At 42.3% G+C, this 24320-nt stretch overlaps 1 protein-coding gene across 4 annotated transcripts in view; it reads left to right on the plus strand.

The window, feature by feature from the left end:
* The window catches only part of LOC137432724 (pre-B-cell leukemia transcription factor 1), a 209598-nt gene that overhangs the window by 122077 nt on the left and 63201 nt on the right, over positions 1 to 24320 (plus strand). For all 4 annotated transcript variants that reach the window (XM_068124860.2, XM_068124859.2, XM_078783549.1 and 1 more), the window contains exon 3: positions 23080 to 23324. In XM_068124860.2, the coding sequence (XP_067980961.1) occupies positions 23080 to 23324 (245 nt within the window). The remainder of the gene's footprint in view (positions 1 to 23079; positions 23325 to 24320) is intronic.

The following is a 24320-nucleotide window of genomic DNA, read 5'->3' on the forward strand; positions in this document are numbered from 1 at the left end:
ATCGGATAACATCTGTGAGGCGTAGGTATTGGTAGTGCCAACTGACTGGCCATCTTATTAGTCTCCTACCGGTGTACACCGGAGGGGCCTATAGGTTTGCACGCCGTCCGTCAGTCCCTCAGTCCGTCAGTCCGTCACGCAAAGAACAGTTTTCCAGACTTTTTTTTCTAAACGCTTAACGCTAATGATTTCAAACTTGGCACATGGTTTCCTCATGATAAGTTACAGGTCAAGTTCGAAATTCACGACGTTTCGATCATTTTTGACAAAGTTATGGCACTTTGAACTTTGGGAATTCTGATAATTCTGATGATCCTTAACTCAGTGCCATTTTAAGTTTTAATTTCCTTTAAAAAAGATTTTCTCTGCAATAATTGGACCGATTGAGATCAAATTTTCACCGTAGGGGGGACTCGGTCTGTAGAATATTTTAATGGTAAATATGACATCACAGGTCACGTGGTTCGGCCGCCATATTGTTTTTCGTGAAAACACGAAAACCCCTTTTTCTCTGCAAAGGCTGAACAGATCGAGGCCAAACTTTGCAGGCAGAATCGCATACCCATGACGAACAAAAAAGTCAGCGAGCGTGACGTCATGCGTCACATGGTTTCAGAGTTATGGATTTTTTAAAGCATGAACCTTTAAAACCGAGCTCCTCCCTCATTTTTGATCCAATCGAGGGGAAACTTCACAGATCTGTACAGCACTAAAATGTCCTTTTGGAATTTGCAATTGGGCACATGGTTTGGCAGGTATCGTTCATTAAATGTAAATATTTAAAAAATGGATATCTCGTTTATTCTAGAGTTATCCTCAAGCCGCACCGCGCGCCCTCAGCCTCGTCTGCGAACGTCAACAGCGCGACACAGGGCGCGCTTTCGGGAGGGGCGGAGCCAAGCTGAGCAACATATATATACACATTGATCGTGAACCGGAAAATATAATAAATTACTGATATTTAGCGACTCGAAAGGTTCTTTATCAACAACTTATTTTCTCGTGCTTCTGCTGACCTGTCTGCAAGGTGTGTAAATCGAAGTCCCGAGTGCGAATCACAGGTGAGCCCGTCCTGAGGTAATTAGCGATTGGGAACGATTCATAACCTGTAGGTAAATAACCCTTGGTAATTTCCCCAACAGTTTTCCGGACGACAGACTACCGGTAGGGGACATGTATTGCAGCGCAATACTCAGAATGCTTGTTTGTCAAGCTATGTCTCCCGCCTATGTGCCCACTGTCTGGAATATTCCTCCTTATTCATGGATTTAATGTCACTCACTCCAGCCTGAGCCTGTTTTGTCTTAACTTGAGAAACTGAACTTCTAGGTGCATTGAATTTGCTTTTCTTTACACGGGGCAATATGTATGCGTGGGTGTGTTTCCTCCTTTGGCTCATAAGACTCTCTGCCATCCGGAAGTTGCCATGGGTTTGGCTGGTCTATACCCCGGAGGCCTGTGCCGTGATATGGGTGAGCAAGATGAGGTGGAGGGAGGGGGCTGCTCATTACAGTTCCCCGAAGGGACCAAACTCACTAACGAATCATACTGTGGTCTCCCTTTGCCTCTTTTCCTCCCAATTAGGTCACTGGGGTGTAAGATTTGTCGTTTCTAAAACGAACCTTTGTAATGAGGCAAAAGGAACTTGGTTGTGTCTGTTTTGTAGTTTTATTTCTTTAGGTGGAGCGGTCTTTCTTGCTTGTTAAAGATAAATTGTGAGGGGTGGGGGGTGGGGCGGGGGGGGGGACAAACAACCCAAAAACAAAAAATAGGTATTGTGAACGGTTAAAAAAAATAATTGAGGAATGAAAGTGTTCATATGAAATGAGTCAAAAAGCTTTTCCCTTAAAAAAAAATGTTTTGTAGACATAAACACCTTCTGTTCCAATGGCATCAGGAACCCTCTGGGAAGATTGTGAGACCCTGGCCCGAACGGTGGAGGAAAGGGTGCACCATCTGTGTCGAGTCTTCAAGGGTTCTTCCAGACTGTGTGGCCACGTAGATCCTACAACTACATACTATATGTTTACTGTAGTAATGGCCATACAATGCAGGTGGTAAAAGTGAAATTAAAATAAAACAAAGCAATGGAAGCCACTGATAAAATGAGAGTTCAACAAGGATTTAGGGCATCAATGGTACGAAGAGAGAAATACTTACATTTTGATGAACAAACGAAAGTTTACTGTACCTCCATGTAGTGTACAATAGAAAACAGTTTACTGTAACAATAGAAAATTAAAATTTCCCTTTTGGGTTTTCTTTATATTTTTCCTCGCGTTTCTTGCTTATAACCACGGCCGTCCCCAGTATACATTTTTTTTTTCCACTTCCGTCCACTTTTGTTCCACTTATTTGCTAAAATCCCCCTCAGCACAAACTCCTCTTTTGTAATGTAGACATCCTACTAAAATGAGCTTGCTTTTTTACACCAGGATGTCAGTATGGAATAATGGAGTATGATTGATTGAATGTTATGATTGATTGAATGTAGCTCAGTTTTGCAGTGTTCCACCGTGCCATCATTATTTAGTAGCAGGACCATGCATTTATTTTGCTTTTCAGGGCAACAGTCGAGTATGGAAAAAAGCTCAGGACTATGATGTAGCTTTGCAGTGGTCCAGCTTTAGCTTTGTTTGTTTTATTGGGGACCGATATTTTCCTTTGCTTGTGTAAGTCTTTTTGTACATTTTCACTTTGTGTATGGGGACCCATATTTTGCTTTTTGTGGGGTTTAGCTTTTGAGCTTCGTTTGTGGGGGCCTAACTTTTTTTAGCTTTGTTTGTGGTGGCCTAGCTTTTTAGCTTTTATGTGGGGACCCAGACTTTGCTTTGTTTGTGGGGGGGGGGGGGGGCTAACTCTTGCTTTGTTTATGTGTGTGGGCTGCTTTAGATTTGTTTGGGGGGGGGGAGGGGGGGGTAGCTTTTCTCATTGTATGTGGGGACCCATATTTTGTTTCATTTGTGGGGACCAGATTTTGCTTTGTTTGTGGGGACCAGATTTTGCTTTTTGTGGGGCTTAGCTTTTGAGCTTCGTTTGTGGGGGCCTAATTTTTTTTTTAGCTTTGTTTGAGGTGGCCTAGCTTTTTAGCTTTTTTGTGGGGACCCAGACTTTGCTTTGTTTGTGGGGGGGTGGGGGTGGTCTAACTCTTGCTTTGTTTATGGGGGGGGGCTGCTTTAGATTTGTTTGGGGGGGGAGGGGGGGGGTTAGCTTTTCTCATTGTATGTGGGGACCCAGATTTTGTTTCATTTGTGGGGACCAGATTTTGCTTTGTTTGTGGGGACCAGATTTTGCTTTTTGTGGGGCTTAGCTTTTGAGCTTCGTTTGTGGGGGGCCTAATTTTTTTTTTAGGTTTGTTTGTGGTGGCCCAGCTTTTTAGCTTTTTTGTGGGGACCCAGACTTTGCTTTGTTTGTGGGGTGAGGGGGGTCTAACTCTTGCTTTGTTTATGGGGGGGCTGCTTTAGATTTGTTTGGGGGGGGAGGGGGGGGTTAGCTTTTCTCATTGTATGTGGGGACCCAGATTTTGTTTCATTTGTGGGGACTAGATTTTGCTTTGTTTGTGGGGACCAGATTTTGCTTTTTGTGGGGCTTAGCTTTTGAGCTTCGTTTGTGGGGGGCCTAATTTTTTTTTTAGCTTTGTTTGAGGTGGCCTAGCTTTTTAGCTTTTTTGTGGGGACCCAGACTTTGCTTTGTTTGTGGGGGGTGGGGGTGGTCTAACTCTTGCTTTGTTTATGGGGGGGGCTGCTTTAGATTTGTTTGGGGGGGGAGGGGGGGTTAGCTTTTCTCATTGTATGTGGGGACCCAGATTTTGTTTCATTTGTGGGGACCAGATTTTGCTTTGTTTGTGGGGACCAGATTTTGCTTTTTGTGGGGCTTAGCTTTTGAGCTTCGTTTGTGGGGGGCCTAATTTTTTTTTTAGGTTTGTTTGTGGTGGCCCAGCTTTTTAGCTTTTTTGTGGGGACCCAGACTTTGCTTTGTTTGTGGGGTGAGGGGGGTCTAACTCTTGCTTTGTTTATGGGGGGGCTGCTTTAGATTTGTTTGGGGGGGGAGGGGGGGTTAGCTTTTCTCATTGTATGTGGGGACCCAGATTTTGTTTCATTTGTGGGGACTAGATTTTGCTTTGTTTGTGGGGACCAGATTTTGCTTTTTGTGGGGCTTAGCTTTTGAGCTTCGTTTGTGGGGGGCCTAATTTTTTTTTTAGCTTTGTTTGAGGTGGCCTAGCTTTTTAGCTTTTTTGTGGGGACCCAGACTTTGCTTTGTTTGTGGGGGGTGGGGGTGGTCTAACTCTTGCTTTGTTTATGGGGGGGGGCTGCTTTAGATTTGTTTGGGGGGGGAGGGGGGGGGTTAGCTTTTCTCATTGTATGTGGGGACCCAGATTTTGTTTCATTTGTGGGGACCAGATTTTGCTTTGTTTGTGGGGACCAGATTTTGCTTTTTGTGGGGCTTAGCTTTTGAGCTTCGTTTGTGGGGGGCCTAATTTTTTTTTTAGGTTTGTTTGTGGTGGCCCAGCTTTTTAGCTTTTTTGTGGGGACCCAGACTTTGCTTTGTTTGTGGGGTGAGGGGGGTCTAACTCTTGCTTTGTTTATGGGGGGGCTGCTTTAGATTTGTTTGGGGGGGGGAGGGGGGGGTTAGCTTTTCTCATTGTATGTGGGGACCCAGATTTTGTTTCATTTGTGGGGACTAGATTTTGCTTTGTTTGTGGGGACCAGATTTTGCTTTTTGTGGGGCTTAGCTTTTGAGCTTCGTTTGTGGGGGGCCTAATTTTTTTTTTAGCTTTGTTTGTGGTGGCCCAGCTTTTTAGCTTTTTTGTGGGGACCCAGACTTTGCTTTGTTTGTGGGGTGAGGGGGGGCTAACTCTTGCTTTGTTTATGGGGGGCTGCTTTAGCTTTGTTTGGGGGGGGCTGCTTTAGCTTTGTTTGGGGGGGGCTGCTTTAGCTTTGTTTGGGGGGGGGGGGTTAGCTTTTGTCATTGTATGTGGGGACCCAGATTTTGTTTCATTTGTGGGGACCAGATTTTGCTTTGTTTGTGGGGACCAGATTTTGCTTTGTTTGTGGGGGCCTAACTTTTATTTGTGTGTGTCTCAGTTCTGGTTGTGAATGCTAAAAGGAAACTAAATTCAAACTTCAAAACGGAATTTTTCACTTTACATAATTTATAAACAAAAACAAGCACACCACTAAGGTGTAAATGCTGCCTTTTGAATTTCCCAGTAATTTCTATTCAGGTTTCTATTTTTTGTGATTGGGTTTTTGATTGACGCAGGTGGAGACTATTGAAGACCCAACATGGCTGAACTGTATCTTCACATGAATGCAAATTATGAACACACTTATCCATGTGCTAACCCCATTCCTACCATTAACTACATGTAACAACATCCACGTCCATTTTGTAATTAATTTCCAAATCTCATTTAACGTTCTAGGTATGGAATTTTTACGAGTCTTAAAGGATAGCTCCTGAGAGGTAAAGCGCGAGCATTTGAGCTGTCTAGTCTTGGTTCGATTTCCGACTTGGCTGGTACTCTGGTACCTCCAGGTAGGGCGTTGCATCAATGAGTATGCTGTCCGTCACACCGGACTTTAAACTGATGTCCCGTCTCTTAGCCTCAGGTGCTGCTGGTCGATGTTAAACATCCCTTTGTGTCTTTTTGCAAAAAGTAGGCGATTGGCCTCAGCACCCTGGCCAAATCCCAAATTCCTGACCTAATGGGAAGGCAATGGCAAACCACCCGGTATATCCTTTCCTAGTCATAATCCTATGTATGTTATCATTTCAGAAAATTTGAATCTAATTTGATACATTAAATATGATTATCTTCTGCAGCTGTTTTATTTTATTTTATTTTATTTTATTTTATTTTATTTTACCTTTGAGTTGATTCATTGAAGTCTCATTTTAATGCAAATTTATGGCTTAATTGTGGCATTTATAACTTGATATTTTGTATCTTATGTAAATAGAAATATTTCCATGTCAACACAGCAGATTCGATTCAAACAGATTTAATACCATGGACCCAAAACTGCCACCCCAATCAGATGGAAACTTACAGCCCCAATAAATCCCAAAACACGACCTCGATCAGAATTCCTAATGTACCTTATATATCGCATCCAAACCACTGCCCCGTTCAGATTTCATCATGGACCCGGGGAATCCCAAATCGATCACCCCAATCAGATTTCATAATGGACCATGGACATCCCAATGCAACACCCTAATGATTTTTCATCACGGACGTTATACATACCAACCCACCACCGAGTCAGATTTCATCATGGACCCGGGGAATCCCAAATCGATCACCCCAATCAGATTTCATAATGGACCATGGACATCCCAATGCAACACCCTAATGATATTTCATCACGGACGTTATACATACCAACCCACCACCGAGTCAGATTTCATCATGGACCCGGGGAATCCCAAATCGATCACCCCAATCAGATTTCATAATGGACCATGGACATCCCAATGCAACACCCTAATGATTTTTCATCACGGACGTTATACATACCAACCCACCACCGAGTCAGATTTCATCATGGACCCGGGGAATCCCAAATCGATCACCCCAATCAGATTTCATAATGGACCATGGACATCCCAATGCAACACCCTAATGATATTTCATCACGGACGTTATACATACCAACCCACCACCGAGTCAGATTTCATCATGGACCCGGGGAATCCCAAATCGATCACCCCAATCAGATTTCATAATGGACCATGGACATCCCAATGCAACACCCTAATGATTTTTCATCACGGACGTTATACATACCAACCCACCACCGAGTCAGATTTCATCATGGACCCAGGGAATCCCAAATCGATCACCCCAATCAGATTTCATAATGGACCATGGACATCCCAATGCAACACCCTAATGATTTTTCATCACGGACGTTATACATACCAACCCACCACCGAGTCAGATTTCATCATGGACCCGGGGAATCCCAAATCGATCACCCCAATCAGATTTCATAATGGACCATGGACATCCCAATGCAACACCCTAATGATATTTCATCACGGACGTTATACATACCAACCCACCACCGAGTCAGATTTCATCATGGACCCGGGGAATCCCAAATCGATCACCCCAATCAGATTTCATAATGGACCATGGACATCCCAATGCAACACCCTAATGATATTTCATCACGGACGTTATACATACCAACCCACCACCGAGTCAGATTTCATCATGGACCCGGGGAATCCCAAATCGATCACCCCAATCGGATTTCATAATGGACCATGGACATCCCAATGCAACACCCTAATGATATTTCATCACGGACGTTATACATACCAACCCACCACCGAGTCAGATTTCATCATGGACCCAGGGAATCCCAAATCGATCACCCCAATCAGATTTCATAATGGACCATGGACATCCCAATGCAACACCCTAATGATATTTCATCACGGACGTTATACATACCAACCCACCACCGAGTCAGATTTCATCATGGACCCGGGGAATCCCAAATCGATCACCCCAATCGGATTTCATAATGGACCATGGACATCCCAATGCAACACCCTAATGATATTTCATCACGGACGTTATACATACCAACCCACCACCGAGTCAGATTTCATCATGGACCCGGGGAATCCCAAATCGATCACCCCAATCAGATTTCATAATGGACCATGGACATCCCAATGCAACACCCCAATGATATTTCATCACGGACGTTATACATACCAACCCACCACCGAGTCAGATTTCATCATGGACCCTGTACATAGTAATCTACAAGCTCTTTACATCCCAATCAACTACCCAAGAATCATCAGAATTTTTTTCTTCTAATGATGTCACGTGAATTACAAGGACATTAGTAGAAAATGAACAAACATATATGATTTGAACTTGGGTTTGATCATGAGGTGGGAATTCAGATTTTTTTTTTTTTTTGTATACTTAGTCTAGGCTCGTATGAGTGCTAACTCCAATATTCCAAATCACCACCCCAATCAGATTTCACGTACTTCCCAACCAACGATCTCAATCAGATTTCATAATGGAGGCTATACATCCTATCCCATCACCTACATCGGATTTCATCAATTTCATGGATCTTAAACAACCCAATCCATCAGATCTCATCATGAAGCAACCCACCGTCGGCATCGTCATCATCATGTACCATGCTCTATACAGAGTGTCTGTTCTCCTGAATCAGTTTCTTGGATCGCGTTACAATCCTGGATGGCTCATCACTCTGACACAGGAAGTCAGGGTAAGAATTTGTAATTTGTTCAGGATGCCGGCAATAGCTCACCTACTCTTCACGTTGGACAGAGTGGGATCTTTAACGTCCACCAACTAATGTCGGCAGATGGGATGCTCATTTGGTGACCATCCGAGGGATGGCACACACACTGATGAATCGTCCTGTCCGTGAAACGCCAGGATGACGGTTTATAGGTTGGCTGAGATTCTAACCAAGGCAGCTATGAGGCGAGTGTGAACCCACTACATCTCTCAGATTTCATCAAAGACTAAACAACTCAACCCACCACCTCTATCAGATTTCATAATTAATGGACCCTATATATACTCTTCTGACGGCCCGATGAGATTTTATCATGGACTCTATACATTCAAGGCAAACAACAGAATCCTATTTGGTAATGGACCCAATATAGCCCAAACCACCTTCCCAATCATTTTTGATAATGGACGAAATACAGGCCAAACCACCATCGCAATCATACTTGGTAATGGACCCAATACATCCCAACTCGCTGCCACATTTATGGTTTCTGATGAAATGCACATTTGTCTGGGCTATGGGTGTATGTATGCATTTGTCCATGTCTTTGCATCGGATGCTTTAAAGTTAAACAGCAACAGTTAAACATTTTCACACATTCTTTCCAGGAGCTTGGCTGTGCATTCCCTGCTTTGTTTTTATTGTGGCTAATTACATGCTCCTGCCATCTGCCATCAGCAGTGCAAGGTTGTGACATGTCGGGTCATCCAACCCTGCGGCTTTTTTCACCCGCTGACGCAGAAACGCATTCATGTATTGTGTGACTCTCAATCACTATTTAGACATTTTGGGATTTGTGTGGAAAAATAATTTCTCCTATATGTACTTTAGCATATAGTATGCACTGTAATTTGTGTTGCACAGCGTTGAAAGAGATAGAACAGCTGTCGATTGAATGTCAGTATTGTAACGTCGAAACAGCCAAGTACAAAGTAGTCGGGTCAATTCTGTTAATTGGCCTACCTACTAGCTGGTTCATGTAATTAGGTAATCGCGTTAATCGTTAATTGGCCTACCTACTAGGCTGGTTCATGTAACTAGGTAATCTGCAAAAAGCGTTCTCCAGTGATGTGACAAAAAACGATGAAGCTGCCATTGTAATTCATTGCATGATTTTTTTCTAACCTTAACCCTTGGATGCAGTGATTGGGCCTCGGAGGCCCACAAGGTTTTTTTCGTTGCAAAAACTATGCTGTACAATTTTTTTTTTTGAATGAGCCTCATTTTCACCGACTTTCATGTTGTTACACAAACTTCAGTGACATAAATAAATAAAAATTTCATTCAGGCTCGTGGGAAAAATCTTCATTCTTCACTTATAACCCGAAAATCCGACACGAATGCAGGCCTGGGGTCTTCGAGGCCCCGTATAAATGTTGTACTACTATGTTATATCATTATTTTCTTGATATGAGCCTCATTATATGCTCCTATAACTTGGTTACAAATAATTCAGTGACAAAAATATGAAAATTAAAAAACTTTACATGAATACATTTGTGGGGCCTCCGAGGCCCGATGGCTGCATAGGTGTAGGATTTTTGACAGTTGTGGACATATACATTCTAAATAAAAGGATTTGTGAATCATATTTTTTGAACAAATACTCCTCCATGAGCCTAAACGTTTTAGAGGAAAAAAGTTGAAAAACCAAGAACAAAATTTTTTTTTGCAAAAAAAACAAAAACGATTCATTACTTGTATGGGATTCTTCCAACTAATAGGATCAATGATTTAGATTTTCTGACCAAATACACATCCATGAGCATCGACCTAGATTGAAAAAGGATATGAAAGAAAAATTTATATTAAAAAAAAACAAAAAACATTACACGAATACATCCGTTGGGCCTCCGAGGCCCAATGGCTGTGTTTATGTAGGATTTTTGACGCCTGCATCTAAGAGTTAAATAAGAAAAAATGGTTTGATACCATTGAGGTTAATACACTTAGGTCTGGCATTACACAGATGTATTTGGTTCACCATTTCGAAGGGCTTTGAAGACCCCTGCACAATGTTGTTGTTTTTGAAATCAACCTAACATGGAATGTGAATGAAAAGAGATGCCATTGTGGCAGACTGGTCAGGGGAATTAGGGTTGAAAAAATTTCCATGGCAAATGACGAGACGTGTAAATAAACGCAATAATTGAGGAGAGAAATTTAGTGCAGGAAGTGGCAGCAGTCAGTGCCATGGGACAAAGGCGAATCTGTGAGTGGATAAAGACAGACAGGCAGATCAAGAGAAGCAAGCAAACAAAGGAACAAATGCAGGCACGTACCACAGACCTCCCTGTCTCAGGCCACAGCAAACCGAATAAGTCGGTATTAGAAATTCCGAGAGCACAGCGAGTTCGAAAAGCAAGGTCATCCAGCCTTTCCGTCAGACCATTGTGCACGGCTCAGGAGTGCCTTCTGCACCATTTTGTTAACATAAAAGTATTGGAACTGCACCATCCAGGATTTGGCCTTGTTTGGATGAACAGCAAGATCACATGTATTTGTGTTGTTTGTTATGCCATCCTCTGTCTCTTATTTGTAAGATCTGCAGGACACCAGTCACTTGTCAGTCTCCTGATCGTCCCCTTGTTCTGGCCACAACCTTATTTTTCTGTTATTTTCTCTAAATCTTCATCTTTCAGAACATTGTTGTGGCCCTTGCTAATGTGTGCGGTTCCCCCTATTTGTGCTCTTGTATTCCTGTCGCTGTACAAACCGATGTACCTGAACGCACAAGCGAAAGGACCACGTGTTTTTAGGCATAAATGCAGTGTGGCGGTGCGTGGTGCTAACCGGGACATGATTAATCGTGGCTTCAAGTATTGGTCGGCATGCAGCTCCCACACACCTTGCCCATTTCGGTTCTGTGTAAAGAGCGAGCAGTTTTGCTTCCATAGCTCTGCCTCATTATTGTGTTTTGCCTTCGTCCTTCAGACAATCCCAGTTCCTTGGGAGCCTTTTGTTGTTCTGTCTCATTCTGTTTCTTGCTTTCATTTCTCTTGCTTTTCATCTGTCATCTTCTGGTTATGCTCCACCCTCTCCCTCAAAATCGCATTCCACTTTTCTCTGTTCAACATACAATACAGTTTTATTCTGAATGAGAGGCAGATAATTTCGGCAAACACTTGATTCCACTATGTCATATTACACTTGAACCTTATCCTGACAGGATTGCACAAAAAGTGATGCACTTATCTTTGAACCATCAAGTTTGCAATTGCTTCCCAACCCGACACTAAACTGTCGTATTTGTACTTCGCAGGCAGGGTATGTGTTCCATCACAAAGTTTGCTGTCCCTCGGATGAACATTAAGCTAGGTGACCTGTCGATGTATTTGCCGAAGCATGTCAAAGATCCCATGGTGTCCTTCACTAAGAGAAGGCAAACTATCACTGACGCCCTGAACAAAGTGCAAATTCCTGCCAGGACTGCAGTAAGCAAGTGGTCCCGTCTTCTTGGAGGTTCCTCAACACTAGGTTATACTGCTTTCTATCTGGGCAGCAACGTCAGCACTATGAACAAATTTAGTTGTCCTGGCGGTTCACATGTCACATGTTCACATTACAGCCTTAGTCAAATAGGAAGAGCAACCAATAATGTGTCTTGTTGGTTGTTATCTCCAAATGCGGGTTTCAGAAGGTGGAATGGAGCCCTCCCAAGTCTTGATGTATCCACCTTCGTGTGTGTGTTTGTTTGTTTGTTTGTGTGTGTGTGTTTGTTTGTGTGTATGCATGTAAGTTGTTTTTGCCTGCTATCCCCTCGCGAGGGTGGGCCTCAGGAGATGGAACGGAGGACTACTGGGTCTCAAAATATCCACCTCCTCTAGTATCCAAAGTATCCACTACCTGGTCATGTTGCATGCGTGCTTGCACGTACATATATCCAGACTTTGTGACATAATGGTTAGAGGGTCCGCTCAAAGTCTTGGAGGTAAGTGGTTCAAACCCCATCCGAGTCGTACCAAAGACTTTGTAAAAATAAGTAAATAAATAATAGTACGTGCTACTTCCTTGGTTGATGTTCAGCATTTGAAAGGATAGAGCATGGACATACAATGCTGGAAAGGCAATGGCAAACCACCCAGTATAACCCTCAGCAACAAACTGCTTCAGCACCACTGACGCTCTGTAAATAGTATGGTACATCAAAAAAAATAAATAAAAAAAATAAAAAATATATGTATATATATTCGTGTGTGAGTATGTACATATACAAGCTATGTATGTAAGCTATGTTCTGTCTGGTTGTGTCCGACTTCTGGTGACATCCATGGTCAGATTTCTCCAAACTCTGTGAGTGTGTGTGTGTGTGTGTGTGTGTGTGTGTGTGTGTGTGTTTGTGTGTGTATATATATATATATATATATACACTATATACACTATATACACTATATACACTATATTAGGTTTGCCGAACATCCAGCAAAAGAGCACAATTCGACAAGCCCGCACACAATTCTATTGAGACATTGTTATTAACTACTCAATCATCAAATGTCAAAAAATATATTAATTAAAAGAGCAGCAACAAAAGCCTTAAAGGCGAGATGATATTAAAGACAGAAAGATTCCTGAAATGTACCGCAAGTAGCATTTTAATGTCACTGTTAATACAGTAATTATTGTACGTTTCATTGTTTGAAAGAGAGTTCAACAGGATGCGTACAATAACATTTGTGCTTCCTGGAAAGCTACATTCATCTGTACAGCCAGAAGACTCGGTTATGTTTCCTCACAACACTGACAGATATCACTTATTCACATCTTGGGACTTTATTGCTTGCTCGAGATGAACAATTGCAATATTTCGGTTTGTACTTTGTATGAAAGTTGAAGTGAAAATTCGAGTGTTCTGCTGATGGCAGTTTCCTTCTGAAGGCACAAACGTGTTTAGGATGGATTAGACTGATGTTTTGAAGTTGAAGTAAGCACAGCGCCATCGAATGAGGGAGAAATTGGAAAATAACTTTTGTCAAAAAGAGTTCAAAACGAGTAAAAACGTTTTTTGTCTGTGTATGGCATATGTTGCTTGCTCTGAGGAAAGCGATGTTAGTTTTGGGGGTCAAGACGACCAAGTCATTTTAGAATCCTCCTTCAACTCCTTCCCTGACCTTTTCACTCACCGGTGAGAATGGCATGGAGAGTCGAGGGTCACGGGCCGAGGACCGTCTTGTCCGCTGACAGCTGCTGTCCGTGTGGTGTTTGTCCGCTTTCAGCCAGACCTTTAACTTTGTGGGTGATGTGTTGTCTTTATATATATATGATCATTCGTGCTTTTTTACTCTATGGAAATAACAGAACGTATAAATCGACCCATGTACCTTTTGGTCATGCTCTGTGTCTGGGCAGTGGCAAGTGAGCAGTACCAGTGTCGAGCTGATGACATATTTTAAGCATTCTCCCAGATATACCCTATCAAGTACATTACAATGCACCATGGTGATTCCTCTTGATGATGATGATCCCAGTTGAAGGCTCAATGTGGTTTTCTACTCGGATCACAAGGTTCTCAGTCAAACTATAGCAATGTTTTGTTTCTCTTTCTGAAAAGAAAAACCCCTTTGCAATTCTGAAGCTTCAATAACGAACCACCTTTAGAGGCCATTTTTCTCCGCAGAGTAGGGGTTGGCCTTTTTTTGGCACCATGGTCTCCTTTTTGAAGCGATGTTTTATGGCCGGATGCCCTTCCTGCCGCCAACCCTATTAGTCGCCCCTTGCGACACACAGGGAATTACCAATGAACTGGTACTCAATTTGCCGACCTCGGAAGGATGACAGGCTGAGTCAACCCCCCTGACGTTAATTCAGCGATCGACTGGGATTCGAACCCAGGATCCTAGGATCCCAAGCCGGCACCCTAACCGCTAAGCCAACACCAGGCTTGAAGCTTCAATAACGTGACGTCATTTTTGTTAAACAAAATTTCCTGATATTGCGACATGCAGTTTTTATACTACTGTGGCCATGCACCCTAAGAGTCCTTCCGTACTAGTCAGGTTCACTATGTTAACAAATATAATTTCGTTCAAAATTTTGGTAGATTAGCAAAACTATACATTTTTGGAATATTCAGAGCATGAGGAATCCAAAAATTAATGTTGACATTTGCGTAGACACCTTTGCGAAAATGACACTCAGGACAGTGAAGAAGATAGTCAGGTTCACTATGTTAACAAATATAATTTCTTTCAAAATTTTGGGATTAGCAAACCTGTACATTTTTGGAATCTTCAGAGCATGGAGAATCTGAAAATCAATGTTGGCATTTGCACAGACACCTGCATGGCCGCCATTTTGGATTTTGAAAATGGCCGCCATAAAATACATATTTTGCGCGATCTCGGCTTCTAGTCAACCTAGAGACTTAATTAAATATGCTAATCCTATGTTTTCTGGGTCAAGGAATCCAATAAAGGCCTCAAAATAGTGCTCAGGATTATAGAAAAGCAACAAACAAAGGTAATTGAAAACCATTGTCTTTATATTTGTGATATAACTGTATTACATAATACATGATATTGCAAGTCCTTTGAAGTTATAGGTTGTTATAGGAAGTTATAGGTAGTATCAGATTGAACTATAAGTCCTATACACAGGATCTACGAGGTCTATACCGTTCAGGAATATGCTTTTACAGATCTTCATCACTTTCCTGAGTGTCATTTTCGCAAAGGTGTCTACGCAAATGTAAACATTAATTTTTGGATTCCTCATGCTCTGAATATTCCAAAAATGCATAGTTTTGCTAATCTCCAAAAATTTTGAACGAAAAAACATAGTGAACCTGACTATACAGTCCTTTCATCTATCTATAATTCCAGCAATCTCTGTGTGTGTGTGTGTCTGTATGCGACCGCTGTTTCTCGACAACTACCGGTCCGATATACTTGAAACTTGCCAGGTATATTGCTGGGGACCCGAGGATGTGCCTTTTCTAGGTTTTAAATTAATCGGAGAAGTAGTTACCGAGCTATGTCCAAAAAACGATTCAACCAATCAGAGAGCAGCGAGCTATCACGTGTGCCGAACGTGGCGAACAGACTCTGCCTCGGACGGCACATTTGAGAGCGTATTCATTTATTTCCCGTCGGCAAACTATGTTGGCGTTAAACTATGTTTTAAAACTAATTAAAACTAATTTGCGATTCTTTCGCTTTGCGATGCGATTTGCGATTGCGTTAAACTCGCTCGGGCGTTAAACTATGTTTTAAAACTAATTAAAACTAATTTGCGATTCTTTCGCTTTCCTGCGCCTTTGTGCACGCGATGGCGATTTCTTTACCAAACTCCGCAAGCCGTTAGCTTTGGACCAAACCATTTCATGTAAATAGAGGGGGGGGATTGTCACCGTACTCGCAAGCCGTTCGCTTTGGACCAAACCATTTCATGTAAATAGAGGGGGGGGATTGTCACCGTACTCGCAAGCCGTTCGCTTTGGCTTTGCGAATGGACCAAACCATTTCATGTAAATAGAGGGGGGGGGGGATATACTTTTAGATATATATATAGTACGGGCATGCCCTAGTTAAATTTAAATGAAGCAATATCAGGAAAACACTTTTTACATTGATCTCGGGCTCGTGGAGGGCTTTTTACGCAAGCCGCTTGCAGGACGAAGACATTAGTTGACATTGGTACATTTAAAATTTCATGACGAGGACATTAATAGACATTGAGCAAACACATTTGGTACACAGGGGTTCAAATGGTAGCATCAAACAGGCCAAGTTCAATAAAAGGATGTAAGGTTTTTTTGTTTAAAAAAAAAATGAAACATCGCAATCACAAATGGTTTTTAGTTGAGTGAATGGATCAAAACAATGTTCGACTCTGTGTGAGTTTGGAGATGGCCTTGTGACCCGAGGATGACGTGGGATTTCAACTGACTGAAGGCAAGCTTTGTATTTACTCGATATGTTTTACGACGCAATATCTAGAATAGTGGACGTGTTTATATGCTTTTCACGCGTGCAGATGATAGTTTTTCCATTGGATGTTCGTTCCAGGCTCCGTTCTGCCTTTTCAAAGTGTAAGCATGTCTTAAAGTCTCGTCGCTTTGCCTTTCTCACCCCGCTCAGTCTCATTTATCCCTGTAAAACTCAGATCAAAATACAGACTTTGTGTGTGCTGGGTCTAGTCATGATGTAAGCACTATGTCTGTTGCCTCGCTTGATCACTTCTGTCCTAAACAACTGCTAATGTGAACCTTTTATTTGACATTTAGTGTGGTTCAGTGCTTGCAGTGAGGTATGTGCTAAATACAGTAACTTGCTTTTTAATAGACCTGCCAGACTTTTGAGAATATTTCTGAAAATTCTCATTGAGTTGAATTATAACCCTTTAGGCCTTTTAATGAGGTCAAGTCCTTTTATTCCTGGTATGTGAAACACCGTGCATCCCATACCTGCAGAAAGCAGATTTTTGGGGAATGCCAGCCGCATTTGCCATTCGATCATCATGTAACTGTGTTAAAAAAAAAAAAAAAGTCTATGGGTAGGCACTGCAATGTAGAAAGTTTCATGTCAAATTTTTTTTTTTTGTGTGTACATAGTCGAGGCTCGTGGAACAGCTAGTACACTGAACAATTGCGGAAAACAAATTTAAAAGTGAATACAGGTGAAACTATTAGCTGATGCTCTGGGTCTATGTCTTCTGCCTTTTGGATGGCATGAGGGATAGATCTGCATAATAAGGAAGCAAAATGTTGATTAGTTTTTTAAATATTGGGTACACAAGGCAAGTTGCCATGGCAACATAATTCAGCCAATCGCAGCCATGATCTATTCAGATTGAGATAGTGTCATGAAGAATGGATATCTGCAATATGAAAGTTAAATGTTCAACGGTTTTTGAAATATCGCGTACACAAAAGTACATGGACAGATCATCGGTCGGTTGGTTGGTCGGTTGGTTGGTCGGTTGGTTGGTCAGTTGGTTGGTCGGTCGGAGGAGTTCATTTTTATGTCCTGTCTCAGACCTTGGTGGAGGTGCGTGGGAGAAAAAAGTGAGGGCTTTGGCCGACGTTCCACAACATGGTCAAGGATGCTTATTACTACCAGTTACCTCGTGTTATTAGTAGTATTACTAGTAGTCACCTAGTGTTTAAGTAGTATTACTAGTCATGACCTCGTGTTATTAGTAGTATTACTAGTAGTCACCTAGTGTTACAACTAGTTTTACGAGTAGTCACCTAGTGTTATTAGTAGTATAACTAGTAGTCACCTAGTGTTATAAGTAGTATTACTAGTAGTCACCTAGTGTTATTAGTAGTGTTACTAGTAGTCACCTAGTGTTATTAATAGTATAACTAGTAGTCACCTAGTGTTATTAGTAGTATTGCTAGTAGTCACCTAGTGCTATTAGTAGTATTACTAGTAGTCACCGACTGTTATAAGTAGTATTACTAGTCATGACCTAGTGTTATTAGTAGTCACCTAGTGTTATAAGTAGTATTACTAGCCATGATCTAGTGTTATTGGTAGTACTAGGGCATGCCCGTACTATATATAAGCTAGGACGTGCCCGTACGTGGGTGCCCGTTCCTTGCAAAAAAAAAAAAACTGCAAAAAAAAAAAAAAATGCAAAAAAAAAAACAATGGTTTGGTCCATTCGCAACGACCACAGAACCCCCCCCCCCTCTATTTACATGAATGGTTTGGTCCATTCGCAAAGCCAAAGCGAACGACCACAGAACCCCCCCCTCTATTTACATGAATGGTTTGGTCCATTCGCAAAGCCAAAGCGAACGACCACAGAACCCCCCCCCCTCTATTTACATGAATGGTTTGGTCCATTCGCAACGGCAAAGCGAACGGCGAACGGCTAAATCGCCATAGCTCGGTAAGTACTTGTCCGATTAATTTCAAACCTTGAAAAGGCACATCCTCGGGTCCCCAGCAATATACCTGGCAAGTTTCAAGTATATCGGACCGGTAGTTGTCGAGAAACAGCGGTCACAGACAAACGTACAGACGTACAGACGTACAGACGTACAAACGTACAAACGTACAAACGTACAGAGATTACTGGAATTATAGATAGACTAGGGCATGCCCGTACTATATATATGCCCGTACTATATATCTATCTAAAATTATATCCCCCCCCTCTATTTACATGAAATGGTTTGGTTCATTCGCAACGCCAAAGCGAACGGCGAACGGCTTGCGAGTACAGTGACAACCCCCCCCCTCTATTTACATGAATGGTTTGGTCCATTCGCAACGACCACAGAACCCCCCCCTCTATTTACATGCAATGGTTTGGTCCAAAGCGAACGGCTTCCGGAGTTTGGTAAAGCAATCGCCATCGCGTGCACAAACGCGTGGTTGCCCGTTCCTTGCCAAAAAAAAAAAAAACGCTACCCGTACGCTCTACCCCGCCCGTACGCCCGTAAACAAAAAATACAACGCTCTTCGCTTCCGCCCTTCGCTCTGACTGAATTGGGAGAAATAATGCGCATAAGAAATCGAATTACGTACCGTAATGGCGGTCAGCTCGTAACGCGCTCAGCTCCGCTCGTCTCACATCGGCCACGCCTACGCAACAAAGCGTTCTGTGATTGGCTGCCGGAAAGCGTGCTGCCGGACAGTCTTCACTGTCCGGAAGTTCGCAAATCGCAGTTAGGATGAATCGTTTTAATTTAATCGCAGTTTGAATTCGTTTTAAAACATAGTTTAACGGCAACATAGTTTTCCAACGTGAAATAAATGAATACGCTGTCAAATGTGCCGTCCGAGGCAGAGTCTGATCGCCACGTTCGGCACACGTGATAGCTCGCTGCTCTCTGATTGGTTGAATCGTTTTTTGGACATAGCTCGGTAAGTAATTGTCCGATTAATATGAAACCTTGAAAAGGCACATCCTCGGGTCCCCAGCAATATACCTGGCAAGTTTCAAGTATATCGGACCCGTGGTTGTCGAGAAACAGCGGTCACAGACAAACACACAGACACACAGACACACAGACACACAGACACACAGACATACACACAGAGATTGCTGGAATTATAGATAGATTACTCGTAGTCACCTAGTGTTATTAGTAGTATTACTAGTAATCACCTAGTGTTATTAGTAGTATTACTAGTAGTCAGCTAGTGTTATTAGTAGTATTACTAGTGGTCACCTAGTGTTATTAGTAATATTACTAGTAGTCACCTAGTGTTATTAGTAGTATTACTAGTGGTCACCTAGTGTTATTAGTAGTATTACTAGTAGTCACCTAGTGTTATTAGTAGTATTACTAGTAGTCACCTAGTGTTATTAGTAGTATTACTAGTGGTCACCTAGTGTTATTAGTAGTATTACTAGTGGTCACCTAGTGTTATTAGTAGTATTACTAGTAGTCACCTAGTGTTATTAGTAGTATTACTAGTGGTCACCTAGTGTTATTAGTAATATTACTAGTAGTCACCTAGTGTTATTAGTAGTATTACTAGTGGTCACCTAGTGTTATTAGTAGTATTACTAGTAGTCACCTAGTGTTATTAGTAGTATTACTAGTAGTCACCTAGTGTTATTAGTAGTATTACTAGTAGTCACCTAGTGTTATTAGTAGTATTACTAGTAGTCACCTAGTGTTATTAGTAGTATTACTAGTGGTCACCTAGTGTTATTAGTAGTATTACTAGTGGTCACCTAGTGTTATTAGTAATATTACTAGTAGTCACCTAGTGTTATTAGTAGTATTACTAGTGGTCACCTAGTGTTATTAGTAGTATTCCTAGTAGTCGCCTCGTGTTATTAGTAGTATTACTAGTAGTCACCTAGTGTTATTAGTAGTATTACTAGTAGTCACCTAGTGTTATTAGTAGTATTACTAGTAGTCACCTGGTGTTATTAGTAGTAATACTAGTCATCACAGTGTTATTAGTAGTGATACTAGTAGGCACTAGTACTCAAGGATGGACGCCCGTTACTAGGAGTCACCTCCTCACATCTCATCTCGTAACACCACTAAGGGTGGTTGATTTCATTAATTGCAGGCGACGATGTGAATGCTGGAGCCCAAAGTTAAAATGTTTGACGTGAAATGGTTAGAGCATGTGAATGCATTATCCTCCATGTTTGCTGCTTCATAAAGATGCAATTCGATTGTTTATGAAATCGTTATCGAAACACCGGTTATTACAACCATGTGCTTTCTACTTGAGTTGAGACATCTGTTTGATGAGGGAACTATGCCTATGGTCGTATTTTCCTGTGACAGAATACATCGATTTATCTGTGACCGGCGCGTCCAGAGCCAGCCCGGGCCCTGAGGCAAACACCGCCACCCCCACCCTTTCTCTCTTTTATAACTTTTAAAGGAACTTTCTTTTATGAAAAACAAAAAAACTTCTAAAAAACAAATGTTCACTTTTATTTAGCTGTATGATCGAAAATAAAGGAGATAGCGGGACGTTTGGACCGATCGAGTCACTTCGCACCCTCGACTGTTGGCACAAAAATACGTGAGGAGATGGTTAATAATTTTTTTTGGACAAAGAGGATACAAACCTATTTCTTTGTAACTCATATTTCTGGTTAATAACCATTTTCTGTGAAGTTTGAAACTTTACCATAAACAGTGGTAAATGTTGTTGGTTTAAATGTGACGATGAGGAAATGAGGATGAGCCAATGAGGATGAGCCGATGAGGGGTTTCACTGTATAGTTTAAAAACATTGTAGGAGAAGCTCGGACCCCTCAACGGATCCCGGGCCCCGACGCAGCGATCCTCCTCCTCCACCCCCCCCCCCGACCCTTCCTCTCGACGCCCCTGAGTCTGTGAGCCTCTAATAGTAATATCAGGGGAAATGTTACATTTGTTATTTGTACAGAGTTTTGGAACTCATTCCATCTTCCAGCATTATTTCTTGTTCCATTTTGAATAGCTGACAATTCCACAAAAGTGGGGCTGAAGCACTTGCATTGTTCAAGTTGTTAATTGATGGGAAGACCATATTATAGGTTGTTAGTTGTCATGCGTATTCCATTTCCTGTTGTGGTGATTGCACGATACATGACAGCCTTCCTTGGTGCCCTGCATATGCCAGAGCATTCTTTGATGCACTGTACATGCCGTGGATCCTTCCCTGGTGCTCTGCACATCATAAGGAACATTCCTTGGTGCACTGTACATGCCGTGGATCCTTCCCTGGTGCTCTGCACATCATAAGGAACATTCCTTGGTGCACTGTACATGACATGGATCCTTCCCTGGTGCTCTGCACATCATAAGGAACATTCCTTGGTGCACTGTACATGACATGGATCCTTCCCTGGTGCTCTGCACATCATAAGGAACATTCTTTGGTACACTGTACATGACATGGATCCTTCCCTGGTGCTCTGCACATCATAAGGAACATTCTTTGGTACACTGTACATGACATGGATCCTTCCCTGGTGCTCTGCACATCACAAGGAACATTCTTTGGTGCACTGTACATGTCATGGATCCTGCCCGGGTGCTCTGCACATCATAAGGAACATTCCTTGGTGCACTGTACATGCCGTGGATCCTTCCCTGGTGCTCTGCACATCATAAGGAACATTCCTTGGTGCACTGTACATGACATGGATCCTTCCCTGGTGCTCTGCACATCATAAGGAACATTCCTTGGTGCACTGTACATGACATGGATCCTTCCCTGGTGCTCTGCACATCATAAGGAACATTCTTTGGTGCACTGTACATGTCATGGATCCTGCCCGGGTGCTCTGCACATCATAAGGAACATTCTTTGGTGCACTGTACATGACATGGATCCTGCCCGGGTGCTCTGCACATCATAAGGAACATTCTTTGGTGCACTGTACATGTCATGGATCCTGCCCGGGTGCTCTGCACATCATAAGGAACATTCTTTGGTGCACTGTACATGACATGGATCCTTCCCTGGTGCTCTGCACATCATACGGAACATTCTTTGGTGTCGCTGTACATGACAAAAGGCCTTCCGTGGTACAGTGTTGATAACAAAGAGGCAGCTCTCCTTAGTACATTGTACATTAGAGCTTTCCTTGGTGCACTGTACATGATAAAACCTTCATTAGTGCACTGTGGATGATAAAGAGCCTTCCTTGGTGCACTGTACATTACAAAGAGCTTATTGTGGTGTTTGCTAAACCAGAACATTTCTGTGAAAGGCAAACTTTTGATAAATAATATAACCGTCATTCTTGACTTTGCAAATACATCGGAAGAAAACATGGTATGAGACAAAAGACCCATGGCACATGTTTAATGTATAAGTAACAGCGTTGATGTCCTTGTTTGGTCTCACGTTTTGGACAATAAATGGCAGCATATTGATGGACTTGGCCACAGCAACACATGGCGCCATCTCTCGGCGACTTCTCGAATGCTCGAGCATTCGTTGTGGATCTTTAGTTTCTCCTTCGTTGTTGTTTCGTGGTAAAATGAATTTTCAGAACCCGGTGTTTGAAGTACTACCTTGAGAAGTATGTTCGTAGTTTTTTTTGTACAAGTTTGTTCTCATCAATCCTTCAAGGGAATTATGTTGCAGATATCATACATGTGTGAGTGCGTGAAAGATTACAAAAGAAACTGATGATTATACAATAGTAATGACACTGATCAACCAACAATTACCCAGAATAACGCTTCCACAAAATAACTAATGATTACATTGTTTAATTATTGCTTGCACAGATTAAATAACGATTACACAGATTGACTATTGATTACACTGATTTACCGATGCACCGAATAACCGTTACTTTTGCGCTTGTGCTTCCATCTGCTGCATCCTTCCAGTGCTCAGCATCCGTGGTGCTCAGGACGACGACCCCCCAGACCCACAGCTCATGCGCCTGGACAACATGCTGCTCGCCGAAGGTGTGGCCGGCCCAGAAAAAGGCGGGGGCTCTGCAGCGGCCGCTGCGGCCGCTGCCGTGGCCGGCGGGGTCAATGCGGACAGTTCCTCCGAACACTCTGACTACCGTGCAAAGTTGGCACAGATACGGCAAATCTACCACACGGAGCTGGAAAAATACGAACAGGTTTGTAAAATGCACATTTTTCACCGAATGCCTGATTGTCCACTTGCCAGGCCATCTTGCTTGTTTGACCGTTTTTTGTTATCACGTTTTTAGCTCACCTGGAACGTAGTTAGGGTTAGGGTTAGGGTCCTTGTGGGATGGTGCGTCGTCAGTCCATCAGTCCATCAGTCCGTAAACACTTGCAACTTCTTCTCTGAAACTGCTGATGGTTTTGTGACCAAACTTGGCTAAAATTTTATTTGGTATGTTGCAACTCAAGTTTGTTCACGGCATTTAAAAAAATCGTGTGTCCAGGTTTGATCCCCTCCTTACCCCCCCAAAATAGGTATTTGCTTTCTTCTCTGAAATGACACAAACAATTTCCCTGAAATTTGACCACAACCTTAATCACCCATGATGTACCAAAGTTTGTTCACGTCATTAGAAGAGTTTAAGGGGTTCTTCGGGGAGGGGGTTGGGGGTTTCCCCAAAAAGTTGGTATTTTTTTCTGTTTGTTTAAAGTCTTTTGATTACGTTGGTATGATTCTACATGCTGCCCTGTCTCCTAGCAACCATTGTAATTGGTTCAAAATACCGTGATACTGTTTTACATAGCTTAGTCTGTGTAGTGTATTGCTGTTTTCCACCAGGCGAGCGCCCAGGAGTATTGTCCCTATTTTTAAAAATTTTCTCTTGCACGATAAAAAACGCCATTATAGACCAAGTCCAGAGTAATTACTATTGACAGTAGATGCCAGAATGAGTCATAATGCACAGGACCATACGAGAAAGATATGAGCAATATTATTGCGCGTGTGGAGCAGATCTTGCTCTGTGCTTCGCAATATGCGTCAGGAATTAGTGCATCTCACTGTGGCACGAGATTTCATTATATCCATCAGATTTGTGACTTTACCTTGGGTTCACCCACCTGCAGCAGACAATTAATGACACCGGATGTGAGGTCAGAGACCCATGGTGTGTGGACTCAAATCGATGTGGGCAGACATGTCCGCA

The sequence above is a fragment of the Myxine glutinosa genome, chromosome 8 (assembly GCF_964187855.1).
Source record: "Myxine glutinosa chromosome 8, kmMyxGlut1.1, whole genome shotgun sequence".
Classification (NCBI taxonomy): domain Eukaryota; kingdom Metazoa; phylum Chordata; class Myxini; order Myxiniformes; family Myxinidae; genus Myxine; species Myxine glutinosa.